The sequence below is a fragment of the Symphodus melops genome (genome assembly GCF_947650265.1).
Source record: "Symphodus melops genome assembly, chromosome: 12".
Taxonomy (NCBI): domain Eukaryota; kingdom Metazoa; phylum Chordata; class Actinopteri; order Labriformes; family Labridae; genus Symphodus; species Symphodus melops.
Genome location: NC_136702.1, coordinates 15,281,900 through 15,295,946, shown reverse-complemented (window position 1 = coordinate 15,295,946; position 14,047 = coordinate 15,281,900). Strand labels below are relative to the sequence as shown.

General features: G+C 40.3%; 1 protein-coding gene across 1 annotated transcript; it reads left to right on the top strand.

Moving 5' to 3' along the window:
* Window positions 1-10,354: 10,354 nt before the first annotated feature.
* On the top strand, window positions 10,355-11,293 carry LOC306832906 (olfactory receptor-like protein DTMT; the record flags this gene model as incomplete). Its single annotated transcript, XM_079357926.1, has 1 exon — window positions 10,355-11,293. The coding sequence occupies one exon, from the start codon at window positions 10,355-10,357 to the stop codon at window positions 11,291-11,293; it is 939 nt and encodes a 312-aa protein (XP_079214052.1).
* Between the last annotated feature and the right edge of the window lie 2,754 nt (window positions 11,294-14,047).

Below are 14,047 nucleotides of genomic sequence, written 5' to 3'. Positions count from 1 at the left end.
GCATGTTGAAGCTCACCAGACTATGTTCATTAAAACATTTCTTTCAATGATAATACCCTGGATACATTTCTCTGGCTAACTCTGGGATAAAAACGTGTCAGCAGAGTCAGTTTGCATTTCCAAACTAGACTGAAATATGTACAGAAATAAACACTGTGGGGCATCAGTTCTGCCTGACCTGTATCTCACACTTTCTGAGGAGGGAGAGAAATATTGACACATTTCACTCGACATATGTGCGCACTTCAACTATGGATACATATATCAGCACATATCATTGGCTGCGCTTACATAGAACCACTTTTTAACACACTTTTCCTTTATGTCAACAATACAAGATATCTAATAACTCAAATCTTAAAAAGAACACGTACTTTATCAGAGACATTAAGCAAACATGTTGAAGTGCCAGTTTCTCTTTCAACAGTGCAGCAGCCAGTATGTCCTCCAATCAAATGAATTCAAGAAATTGATCAATGAACTTATCAATAAAATCTGATGACTGTACCAGTTAATACAATCAATCATATCTGTTCATTTGCATTAACCTTCGTCTTGTGTTAGGGTCGGCACCGACCCGTTTTAGTTTTTAAATGCATAAAAGAACCACGTAACTTTTTTTTTTTGCATCAAGGCTTTTTGACTTTGTCAGGAATCTCTATTTCAACAAAATCAAACATTTTTTTTGGTTTTCACTAAATTGTAAAATGCTCTGGTTAAAATTATGACCTTGGTGTTGTTAGGGTCGGTTTTGACCCAGTTATAAAAATAAGATTATAAAGCAATAATTAGAGCCAAAATTGAACACACATTGACAGCCAGCTCCTCTCCCAATCATGTGAGCTTTAGGGGATTCTCATTTTACCTTGTTATCCAGTACAAAAACAAAACAAACAACGACAGGCATTTCCAGACATGTGAGGTCAATTCAGTATAGAGTTGGTGACTTGCAGAGTGCACATCTCCAATTTGCAGCATGCAAAAATGAAAAAAAGATTTACAGTGAAAGAAGTTCTGGATAATATTTTTGCTGAAAATGAGGGAGTGGACACAGAGCAGCATAGTGATACGGATGAACAGGTTTCTGAGGAGAAAGACAATGTGGAGTATCATCCAGAAGACACAGACACATCTGATGAGTCTGATGAGGAGGTCACCGGTGGTGAAGCGACTCCCGCTGAAAGATTCAAGTCCAAAAGTGGTGAGATCTGTTGGAGCTCATTACATCATGATTTACATGGCAGGGTAGCTGCTGCAAATGTCATCAAAATGACCCCTGGAATCTCAAGGTTTGCTGTGACGAGAGTCACTGACATCAAGACATGTTTTGAGCTATTTATGCCATTGTCACTAAAAAGAGTCATCATTGCTATGACAAACCTTGAAGGAAAAAAAGTCCATGGCGACATGTGGAAAGACATGGATGAGGAATACCTGGATGCTTATATTGGTGTTCTTTTTTTTGCTGGAGTGTACAGATCCTGCAATAAGGCCACTGATAGTCTCTGGGATGCATCGACAGGTAGAAATATTTTCCAGTCAACAATGTCACTTCAGACCTTTCATATGATATCAAGAGTCCTCAGATTTGACAACCAGAGCAAGATCTGACAAGCTTGCCCCCATCAGGGATGTCTGGGACACATGAGTGCAGCTTCTTCCACTGATGTTCAACCCAGGGCCATAGGTGTTGTGTTTTACAACATCCTCGATGTATCTGCATATAATGCATTTGTGTTGTGGACCCACATCCACCAAGTAATGGAAAAATAATAGTAAATATACATGGGTCGAAATTGACCCGTAACACCATAGATGTTACTATAGTTAAAATTATTAAAATGAAAAAATAAATAAAACACATTTATTTAAGAGATGTGTTCTAATACCCCTCAGTAATAGTCAGGTAACACAACAACCTTTTATTTATTTATACAATTCTCTTGAGGTTCATTTTACCATTTTTTTAAATTGAAATCGAGGGGTATACTGACAAAAAAAAGGCCCAATGGCCCACACCAAAAATATTAAAACCAATATTTTCATGGATAAGGAAGCCTAACAAGGTAACCAAGAGATGAGAAACAAATTGGATGTTAGATAATTGTTTTCAGTGTATTTTACAGCTGATTTAAGACATGGGTCAAAACCGACCCGTTAACATAAGAGATGGTAACAGAAAGCTAACACAAGACGAGGGTTAACCAATGAAATCAATGAAAGAAATAAATGGAAACAATTAAATTATTATTGTAACAATTAAATGAATTCATTAAAACATTTAAATCAATGTCATCTATTTCACAAACCATAGAAATGTCAATCCAATCTATTAAACAATTAATTATTAAATCCATTAAATGTTCCTCATACTCTGAACCGAAGGAATAAAAATACAAAATTAATCATCCGAGTCAATGAAATCAATCTATCCATGGAATGTATGAATGAAATAATTGGATTTAAAAGTAAAATATATTAAATGACTTTATTTTATCATTCATATCTTAATGAAAACAATCAAAGTCAAATCTGAACCAGATTAATAAAACCTATCAATTAAATCATCCCGCTGAGCTCAATTTCAATTAAATAAAACAAAAAAACTTGCCCCATTTAGACTGGTTTAGTTTTTAATCCTAAAACCAGGAAGTGAGTTAGCATTTTAGCGGCATGGGTTCCTAACTCTAAAAGTCAATGAGGATTTTGAATGGGTTTGTGGTTAGACGCCTGAAATAAGGTCTGTGATGAACACAAGCTGAAGAGATGTAGACGTTTTGTTAGACGAGATAAATTACATTACCTAAGACCCCACTTGTGAATTTTATAGTTTTTACGCTAACTTTAAACGGCGGTTGCTAACGAGTAGCTAACTGAAACTACATTGGTTGTCGCAGACATTACACGTCATCACGCTGGGAACTCTCTCCCTAATCCTCTTTATAGCCTCAGGTCATGTTTTTCGGTGTTCTTGCAAATACTAAATTAATAAACAACTTATTAAGCTACAGTTTCGCTGCCAGTAGCATATGCTTACACACGGCCGGTACAGTAAAATTGTTTGTCAAATCAGCAGATTAGATAGATGAAGCATAACGGTCATGACGTCATAATAAACCGACCGCAGTGTAGTTCGCTAGAGCATAACGTTAGCTTTTTACTTCTCTCGGCTACATTAACTCTTTAAACTTCATATAAATGATGTTCATCTGTAAAGATTATCCAAAACGGCTATGCATCAGGAACGTGTGTTTGACACAGAGCTTGTTTTCTGCAATGATCCAAAATCCAATGCAAAAATCCCATAGGCGAATTTTCGTAGGAACCACTGGCGCCATTTTTTTCGGGTTGGCCTACAAAAATGTCATTACTATACCAGTCTATTCTTGGATTCTAGTCCGGAATGCACTGTTTTTGTTTGACAACAGAAGGTAAGTTGTTTTAAGGCACCCCTTTATGTTGCCAGGAAAATGGAAAACCAACAGCTGTTGCAGCAATTGAAGTGGACAAACAAATTAGTTCTGATATAACATATTCTACCCAATCGAAAAAGCCTCTGCAGTCAGGGTCAAGGCCATGTTCCACTTTCCCCTCAAACTGTCATCTGATCCCGTCTAAAAAAAACCCAAACACTTTATACCCAGAACTCCTGGTAAATTAGGGGTGAGAGGGAAACAACCTAATGCAGGATTAAATATATCACAGGCCTTTTACGTTGTTACACAGTGTCAAGCAGGGTGTGCTCAACACCTATCAGATGCATACAGTGCCTTGCAAAAGTATTCGGCCCCCTTGAACTTTTCGACCTTTTGCCACATTTCAGGCATCAAACATAAAGATATAAATTTTTTGTGAAGAATCAACAACAAGTGGGACACAATCATGAAGTGGAACGAAATTTATTGGATATTTCAAACTGTATTAACAAATAAAGAACTGAAAATTGGGCGTGCAAAATTATTCTCGGGGGGGGGGGGGGGGGGGGGGGGGTTTGTTTGGGCAGGCCATCCTCACCAACAGTCCCAAGGAACCTAAGAGAGCTCAAGGAACCTAAGAGAGCTCAAAAGGAGAGGTTAGAACATAAAGATAGTGACAAGCAGTAATAAGATATGCAAGCTGGGAGAGAAAGAGGGAAAGAGAGATAAGAGATCTTGGTGCCAGTTCCCCCGGTAGTCTAGGCCTATAGCAGCATAACTATGAGCTGGTCCTAAGCCAGCCCTAACTATAAGATTTATCAAAAAGAAAGGTTTTAAGTCTATTCTTAAAAGTGTGTCTGCCTCCCGGACCCCGACTGGTAGACGATTCCAAAGGAGCGGTGCCTGATAACTAAAGGCTCTACCTCCCATAGTACTTTTAGAGACTATAGGCACCACAAGCAGGCCTGCATTCTGGGAACGTAATGTTCTTGTCGGATAGTACGGTACAATTAACTCCTTAAGATAGGATGGTGCCTGACCGTTTAGAGCTTTGTAGGTGAGCAGAAGGATTTTAAATTCTATTCTAGATTTTATAGGGAGCCAATGGAGAGAAGCCAATACAGGAGTAATGTGGTCCCTTTTCCTAGTTCTAGTCAGAACACGAGCTGCAGTGTTTTGGACGAGTTGGAGGGTCTTTAGAGATTTACCATAGCACCCTGCTAAAATAGAATTACAGTAATCCAACCTGGAGGTAACAAATGCATGAACTAATTTTTCAGCATCATTTTGTGACAGGATCTGTCTGATCTTAGAGATATTACGAAGGTGAAAATAAGCTGTCCTTGAAATTTGTTTAATGTAGGAATCAAAGGACATATCCTGATCAAACAGAACTCCTAGGTTCCTAACAGTGGTACTAGAGGCTACGCTAATACTACTGGGCCGTCATATCGGCAGAGAAAGTCTCTCTAAGGTTCTTAGGTCCAATCACTATAACTTCAGTCTTGTCTGAGTTGAGCAGTAAGAAGTTTCTGGTCATCCAGGACTTAATGTCCTTGAGGCAGGCTTCTAGTTTACGAAGCTGGTTGGTGACTTGCCGATATCTATAATGAATCTCCCATCAAGTTGTTCAATGTCTGGCATATGCTCAGACTGGAGGTACGGTTGTCTTGTTTTTATTGGACAGATAGCAAGTTTCCATTGTTTTTCCTATGGCAAATTATTTTTTTTACATCAATCCATTTGAGCTATAGCAAGATTTAACTTTTTCACAAGGTTTTTAAAATTTTGTTAAATAACCCTAACATGTAAAGGTACTGAATATTGTTCATTAGTCAATAGCATGGGGGTACCTTTATTTTTGGCTGTTTTAAAAAATAAAGGTTCCCTTTGCCCCTTGGTGTCACACTGGAACAGAACATTAAGGAAAATATTTGTGACATCCTAGGAAATGTTTGCAAGATCTTGCAAATGTTTTTAATTTAGCCTATAAGGATGTCCAAACATAGATGTTTTTTCATTTTCCCTTCTGGGGCTCTGCAAATGATCAACATCACAAATACATGCATAAAGAACTGACAATATTGCCCTCCCGTCAGTACATAGGATGTTTGTCTGCTAGTCCCAAAGCCTACTTTAATGTCCAAGGGATCCATGGACAAAGTGGACTAATTATGACCCTAAGGCTTAATCAAAAGATGTTAACAATGTACTTCTGTGTCTCCAGGAGATTGCATCACAATAGACAATAGTTACATCAGTAAGTCTAAATTTTCTAGTAAGGAAGAAGAAGGACAATAGAACATGGCTCTGTACAAAGAATATACTAAAATCACAAATCTAGTGTGTATTTACTCTCTTTCCATGATACCTTGGTAATCTGAGGTGACTACCATTGTTATCCTAAAGAGCTCATAGTTACATAATATATGAATGTATTATGGGACATAGAGCCTCAAGTTATTAGGCTCCTCTCCTTCGGAATCATTAAACAGTCAGGATCGATAGACAGCATTTCCAGCATGGGGACAGCGATTGTTGAGACTCCAACCCCCAGAAATGACTCTGACTTCATCCATTAGTATTTTAAATATTTGATTCCCACACAAGGCCGAACATTGTGTTATTTCAAGCACCAACATAAACCTCTCTGTGTTCTGCTCCCACATTCCTGCACATTTTACCCAATGTCTTGAGGGAACTGCTCTATATTTTCACGCTAACACAGGTGCAAAATGGGGGCAGGGTTCAACAAACAATTAGCGTTGCCTTTATGGCTCCTTAACATAATCCAAGATAAAGATGGCAAAAACATTATCATCCCTGTACTGAGGCATCAAAGGAAAATTATTTTTGAAGAAAGTGAAGCTTTTGAAGATGGTAAATACCAGTCATGCTGCAGCAATCCACAGGACCAGGCTGAACACAGCCAGCCTCAGCTGGCCATCTACAGCCATATATCTTCTGTAGACTGAAGTGTGTGTTCAATTCCTAAAGAAGTCCTAAGAAATAAACTTCAATTGTAACATTTGTTTCAGCTTTTCTTTTGTGACCCTATCTTGATTGTAATTTTTTTATTGAATTTTATCAACAGCAAATAAACAAATAGCACTTTTTTTTTTTTTTTTTTTTTTTTAAAGGTTTATTTTTGGCATTTTTGCCTTTATTGATAGGACAGTGGATAGAGTCGGAAACAGGGAGAGAGTGGGGAGAGACATGCGGGAAGGTGGCCACAGGCCGGACGCGAACCCGGGCCGCCCACACGAGGAGCAAAGCCTCGCAACATGGTGCGCGCGCGCTGCCGCTGCGCTATCGGCGCCACCACAAATAGCACTTTTTAAAAGGGACACATAATGGACAAGTATTTACTGTAAATGCTGTATCTTGCCCGTAACTTGGTTAAAATAAATGTTTGTCTGAAATAAGCTGCACTGACTTGTCTCATACATGTCAGTGTTGTAGGTTGAAAATGCTACAAGGTAAGTTTTGATTTAAACAGGCCCTTATTTTTGGCAATGTTTTATGAACTATTCTAACTTTAATGACAGACATTTTTACACAGTGCTGTACAGTAGATGGTGCTATTATGTCACTGTGGTTTCCATAGAGGTTGCATGTACTCAGTTCAGACATTAAAAGCTGGCATTAGAATCATATTTACATGGAGTGTGTGCAGATGATCATTTAAATTAAACAATATATGTACATTCACAGTGACAGTTTAGTTCCAGCGTTATTTCACAACGACAAGTCTGAAACTCTTTTACTGTTTAGCGTTCATCAGACAGTCTGGGGGAAGAAATTGTTCTTATGACGGGTTGTTTTGGCATACAGTGATCTGTAGCACCTGCCGGAGGGCAGGAGTTTGAACAATTTGTGTCAAGGATTTGAGGAGTCTGCCCGTTTTTTCTTTTCTGCAGTCCTGATTGTCCGTTGCAGTCTGTGTCTGTCTAGTTTTTTTTGCAGATCCAAACCAGACAGTGATGGAGTGGCAGAAAACAGATTAAATGATGGCGGTGTAAAACATGTTCAGCAGCTCCTGGGCAGGTTGAACTTCCTCAGCTGATGCAGGAAGTACTCTGCTGTGCCTTCTTTCTGATTATGTCTATGTGGGAGCTTCTCTTGAAGTCCACTGTCATCTCTAGTCTTGAGCGGATTTAGCTCCAGATGGTTCTGACTGCACCCGAGAGCCAGCTGTTTCACTTCCCGTCTGTAGGCAGACTTGTCACCTTTCTGGATGAGACCGATGGCAGTGTTGTCGTCTGCGAACTTCCAAGAGTTTTACAGATGGTTCCCCTGAGATGCAGTCATTGGTCTAGACTGGAGAAGAGCAGTGCTGAGAGAACACACTGCTGGGGGGCGCCAGTGCTGATTTTCAAGGTTCTGGATATGATGCTCCTCAGCAGCACTCCTGTCAGTCAGGAAGTGGTGATCCACTGACAGATGGAAATTAGGTGACACAACAGCTCCTGGGTCAGTCAGGAGAAGCACTGCCAAAAACGACATTGGCCATCACATTTCTGAAATCGCGATTTCGATCAGAAAACGATAAATCGTTCAGCCTTAGTCTGCGCACACATCCTCACAGAAGCTGATTTGTTATGTCACAGTGTCAGTGAGTTTGTTCAGATGTTCTGATTCAGCTTCAAAAACACTCCAATCAGTGCAACCAAAGCTGGCCTGTAACTGTTGCTTTGACTTTGCTTTACAGTCCTTACAACAGGCTTAGCCGTTTTTAACTCCTGCCTGTAGGTCAGAATGAGGTGAATTAGACAGTGATTAGTGTGTTAGCTCCCCTTGTGGAGCACTTAATATGCTGTCTGTATGAAGGAAACCACTTGCTTGGATGAATCCTATAAAGGTGCTTTAATGAGAGGTGAATCCAGGTGTATTTTTAAACAACCCCTTATGCTCTTCCAACAAATAATGACATCCCCCATCTGCTCACTTGTCAGGTAAGATAGCTGTTCTCTGAGATCTGTCCTTGCTGTTGAGTTTGTCAGCCTTGGTGTATCAGGTTTCACAATAGATATTACCTGATCATCCTCACCATCTTCCTCAACCTCAGATGTTGCAGGATTACCATGAGTGAGCAAAACCACCTGGGAAGAAGTGTCGTGGTCAACATAACAATTCAGAAGATTTATGTGACAGAGCCTAGTCTTTAATCTCTGCTAAGTAGTGACATAATTATGATCACTTACTTTCTTAAGGATGGAATAGGGCCCACAAAATTTCCCACCCAGGTAAGATCCAGCCATATATAGGCATCAAAACCAATACCTTACCACGTACAGAAAACACAGCAAGTTTAACCGCTTTCTTGTCATCGCACGCTTTTGTTTCAGTTTGGGAAACTCCAATCTTCTCTCATGCCAGCTCATAGGCAGATTTCTTTGAATGTTCAGAGGTCTTTGAATGTGGCTACATACTGAAAAAAAAAACCCGCCCACATTCTTGGGCTTCAACAATAGGTCTTTAGCCAGCTTAAGTCACTTTTCACACCTGTGCTACTGTTATTTAATAAGCCCCAAACACGACCAGCCAGCCAAACTTGCAAAAAAAAAAAAAGAGGACGTCACATACAGTATACTAAAGTCCCATATGGATCAGTACGGTTTGGCTCAGTAATGCCTGATCCTGTTTGTGTTTCCACAACCAGCTGTGCCCTATTTGTTAGGCGGCGTACGCCGGATGCCAATCAGCTACGTAATAGCGCCACAGCTAACCCGCTAATAAATTCAAGAAAACAGAAAAACGTGACACAAAAAACCCCGCCATCCAGCAATTCATTGACCTTGTCATTGGTATGCGGCTCTTTTTACAAAAAAAAAAGCAATCCAGCCTCGTTTCAGAGAAGACTGTGCGCCACGAGGAGAAAAACAGACAAATAAAAAAATCAACTTTATATTTAAACTCGACAGGGTTGTGTTTGCCGCTGTCACACGGGAAATGACAATTCTTTCCACCAATCAACAACCTGCAGTGTTTAGCTCCACCTTTTAGGGTCGGATCAATATTCTTGGCACCCCAACAGAAGGGTCCAAAAAAGTAGGATGGTACGGATCGGTAATTTGGGAATCTTTCCCAGCTTTAGTCTATGGAAACGCCACAAAATTGGTGGCGAACTATTACCGCTAGGTGGGAACAGGGCTTAAGAGACTTCAGAACCTAACACAACGTAAACTATAATATGTTATGGGGTGTAATTCTGTTGTACTGTGATATTTAACAGTACTCTACTGTTAAATATATAGCTACTTCTTATATTCTCTGTTACTCTTGGTAATTTGTGGGAAAAAGTTGACCTGGTTTGTCAAAAACACAAAATATTGGGCATAATAGTGGCGTGTCCCAATTCTCTTTTTCTATTCCATTTGGGACTCTCAAGTCTAATCATACTTAAACTTTAAAGGCATAATGCCAAATCCAGAAGGGTTAAGCCATTAGCCTTTAGGGATGGAGAATTGGATGGGGCCATAAAGTTCAGGGAAGGCATGGCATTGGTGCGTTAGTTGGTAAGAACAGCCACCTGACTTCTTTCAGATAACTAAAATGTGCAACTTGGCATTTTACTTACTGGCCATTGTGCTTCTTTCTCACCAAGTGAAGAAGCACACTTGTTAACCTGCTGTTACGCACTGGTTTGCAGTGATTTAGTCTTTAAAATTTGTCTCCGTTGTTTGGTAAAGAAAACTTTCAACCTCTTAAAACGTATGAAATCAAACTACAATTTCATGTTTCTTTGTCATTATTTGTTTCTGAAGATTCCTTGTAATAACAACCGAGTAAAAAACACCTCCATTTACGTACCTGTTGACCAAGATTTAAAAGTACTTTAAATGCAGTTAAAAAACAACAATAATCCTAATACCAGATTGGTTTTGTGACTAATTTCTTTCTTTTATCCTTTTGCAGTTGTATCAAACCAGAAAGAGATGGAAAACTCCACTGAGATTTGGTCTTTTGTGCTCACTGCCTATGGTAACATTGGAGAGTTAAAATACCTGTATTTCAGCATCATGCTGTTGTGGTACATCTCCATATGTGCAGCTAACACAGTTCTTATTGTTGTTATATATGTAGACCGAAAATTGCATGAGCCGATGTATATATTTCTATGTAATTTATTTGTGAATGAAATAGCTGGCAGCACATCATTGTACCCTCTCATGCTCTCACAGATGTTATCAGATACACATGAAGTAACCCTGCCGTGGTGTTTTCTGCAAATGTCTTACATTTACATATCTACAGCTGTTGAGTTTTGCAATTTGGCAGCCATGGCCTACGATAGATATGTTGCTATCTGCTTTCCTCTACACTACAATGTGATTATGAACACTGACAGAGTGTTTTTGATCATTCTTGTTATATGGGTGTATTGCTTTTTTAATTTGATTTTCACATTTTCATTCACCTTCCGTTTAAAATTTTGTGGGAAGGACATTGACAAAGTGTTTTGTGACTACCACTTAATAATTAAGCAGGCATGCTCTGTTTCAGTATTTAACAGCATATCTGACCTGTTTTTTGCCTCTCTAACTATTGTCATCCCATTTATTCTTATTTCAATCTCTTATATGAAGATTTTAGTTGTGTGTCTGCATACCTCTAAAGAAAACAAGCAAAAAGCTCTAACTACCTGCACACCTCAGATAGTCTCTGTTTCAAACTTGTTTGTTGGCTGCATTTTCCATTTTGTTGATTCTAGGTTTCATGGTGCTCAAGTGCCAGACAAAATACGCATTATTTTATCAGTATACCTCATCCTTTCTCAACCTATTGTCACTCCTTTTATGTATGGATTTAATCTACCTAAGGTAAGACATTCATTTAAGAGATTTCTTGTTGATAGAAAACAAATGTTATTTTAATTCTGAAAGTGTTATCAGCAAGATGGGGTATCTAAGCCCCTGAACAAAAAATAAACAGAATATCGTTTAGAATCTTTAATCTGAAATAATTTATCAGGGTTCTACACATCTTGTGTTTTAACACTGTGCACTACAAAATGGTCCTGTTTTTATGATACAAAGATGTTATCTAATTTATGAAGTTCAGGATTCAGTGATTTGAACCTTGTCTTACACACTAATCTCTGTCCCTTCCACGTTTATTTTTAACACTATACTGACAATGATGGAAGAGTTTCCTGAAAATGACTGTGGGATGTGTGGGACAGTGGGACGTGTAGCATGATTTCTGAAAAAAAATAAAAAAAATGTCAGTGATATATTATCGGATACAGATACAAGGAAGTTTTCCAACATACATTCAGTGTTTAATTTACAGATTTTTGCTGAACAAAACAAGTTATGTCCTTCTTTTACATTGCTTGATCCAGTCCTTCTTTATCAACTTCAAAACCTGCATACACAAGAGCAAGATATTTGATAACATTTGATTTTTAATAAACTTTTTTGATGGATGTGTGTTGCAGTGTATCATTTACCAACATTCAAGTGTTTAATCTAAAATTCTTGTAGTGGAGCCAAAATTTAAGATTTAGAGATGTAATGCAAATTGTTGTGTTTGCTCATAAAACAGTAAGAAAACTGCATGTTTTATGTGTGTAGAGCTTCATACAGTAGGGTCTGGACCAGTCCTTACACTCGTACAGTATGTGACCCCCTCTATTGAGGTACAGTGTGTCTTTGTTAACTAATCAACTGTTAACTAATTTGTTAACTAGGCCTGAAGCCCCCCTAAAATGTTCTTAAGCCCCCCTAAATAATTTGTTAGTTTTTTTTTTTTATAAAACGTGCTGACAAATTCAATATAAAGTGGCCAAAATATGAGCTTAAATAAATAATCATAAAACCTGTCATTATTTACTTAAATATGATGATGAATCTGTCAGTTTCTCTTCACTTCACTTCAGCGCGTCGTTATCCAATCCATTCCACTTGTTCACATAGAGAACGCTCACATGACTGAAAATCCAGTCCACGTTTTCCCTGCGACCTTGCTGGCACTCCTTCAGCGTGTGTGTGGAAGATGAAGTACACAGAGCGACTACAACACAGACTGTAATACAACCGCGTTAGGAGAAGGACGTGAATGCAGAATGGATATAAGAAAGTATTTCAAGAAATTAAGTATTCCTATCTGCTGGTAGTTAAATAAGAACAATGTTCCATTTGTTCGCACACTTTATTGTGAAAAGCAGCGAAATGACAATAACTGAACATGTCATGAACTACTCTAAATGCCGGTACCAGCTCACATCTCGAATGTGTGTTTGCTTCCTGTTGCATTGTGTGCGACAGTATAAATGTCCGTGGTGCAACATTCCCTATCTCCCTCCTTGCCTTTAAAGCGACAATGATGACAGTCAGGCAACGACATCGGAACCAATACTTCAAGTGGGGCTAGCCCATGGAATAGTCATTGTGCCATGTAGGCACCACAATCTCTCTGGAGGATCGTTGTGGGCCCGTCGCCAACGACACATCAGCATCTGGAGCTGAGGCCTTGGGGGCTGGCAATGGTGCATGAAGGACATCTGGGCTCACACTCCAGAGGGGGTACCATTGGAGATGGAGTGGTGGGTCCAGCCATAGTAGTAGGTGTTGCATGTAGGGTAACGCCGGGTGCCGGTGTCACCACACGATATGCCAGGTCGTCGTATATCGATTCGTATGTGCTTTGTACCTCGAAATCGCCTCCAGGTAACAGCTGCATGGCCGCACGTCAGTCATAGAGATTGTGAAGCCTGCAAAATCTACTGTGGGGGCACTGAAGCACTTTTCTGGGTTGAGGATGATACCGTTCCGGCCACAAACGTCCAGCCACTGTATGGCCTGGAAGTAGCTTTCCTCAATTGTGTTGGCCCATAGCAGCATGTTGTCTACACACTTTGTTTTGTCTGGGATGTCAGCGACCACCTATATCGTACCGCCATGAATAGCCATCGCCTGACGCCATGTAGCCCTGTGGGGCCAAGAGGTAGTGGTAGCGCCCCCACGGGGTGAAGAAGGTAGTCTTGTGGCGGTCGTCTTCATGTAACGGGACGCTGTGGTAGCCATTTCACACGTCGAACACAGTCTTGCGTTTCCCACTGGGCACCTGTCTCGATTGGTGGAACAGGGATTGTGTGTGGTGGGTCTCACGGAACACATGCTTTTTGAGTGCCTGGAAGTCAACAGTGCACCGTGGTTTCCCATTTTTCTTCTCACAAATCACCATGCGGTGTCACTGGAGTGCCAACGGGCACTTCCTCCAGCACACCAAGACGAACATCCTGGTCGAGGCCCGCTTTCACCTCGTCCTGCCAGTGTATGGCCACAGGAATGGGGGTGTGGTAGGCAACAGGCGTCGCATCCTCATCAAGCATCAAGCGGAGGGGCGGGCCAGACATCCTTGGCAGAGGCTGATGGGGGCATGTGTTGAATGTGCTCTGAGCGTACCGCCTGAGCATGTGTTGTCGTCGGCGGTGACTCCGCTCTCTGTGGTTGAAAACCGCATTGTTCCTCTTGGATCCGAGATTCGACTTACAGCCGGATCCTCCTCTCCAGTACCCTGGAATAGACTTTCCCAGGAAAAGAAGGAGGAGGAGTGTGATTCCCCGGTAGTTGGAACACACCCTCCGGTCCCCCTTCTTGAAAAGAGGGACCACCACCCCGACC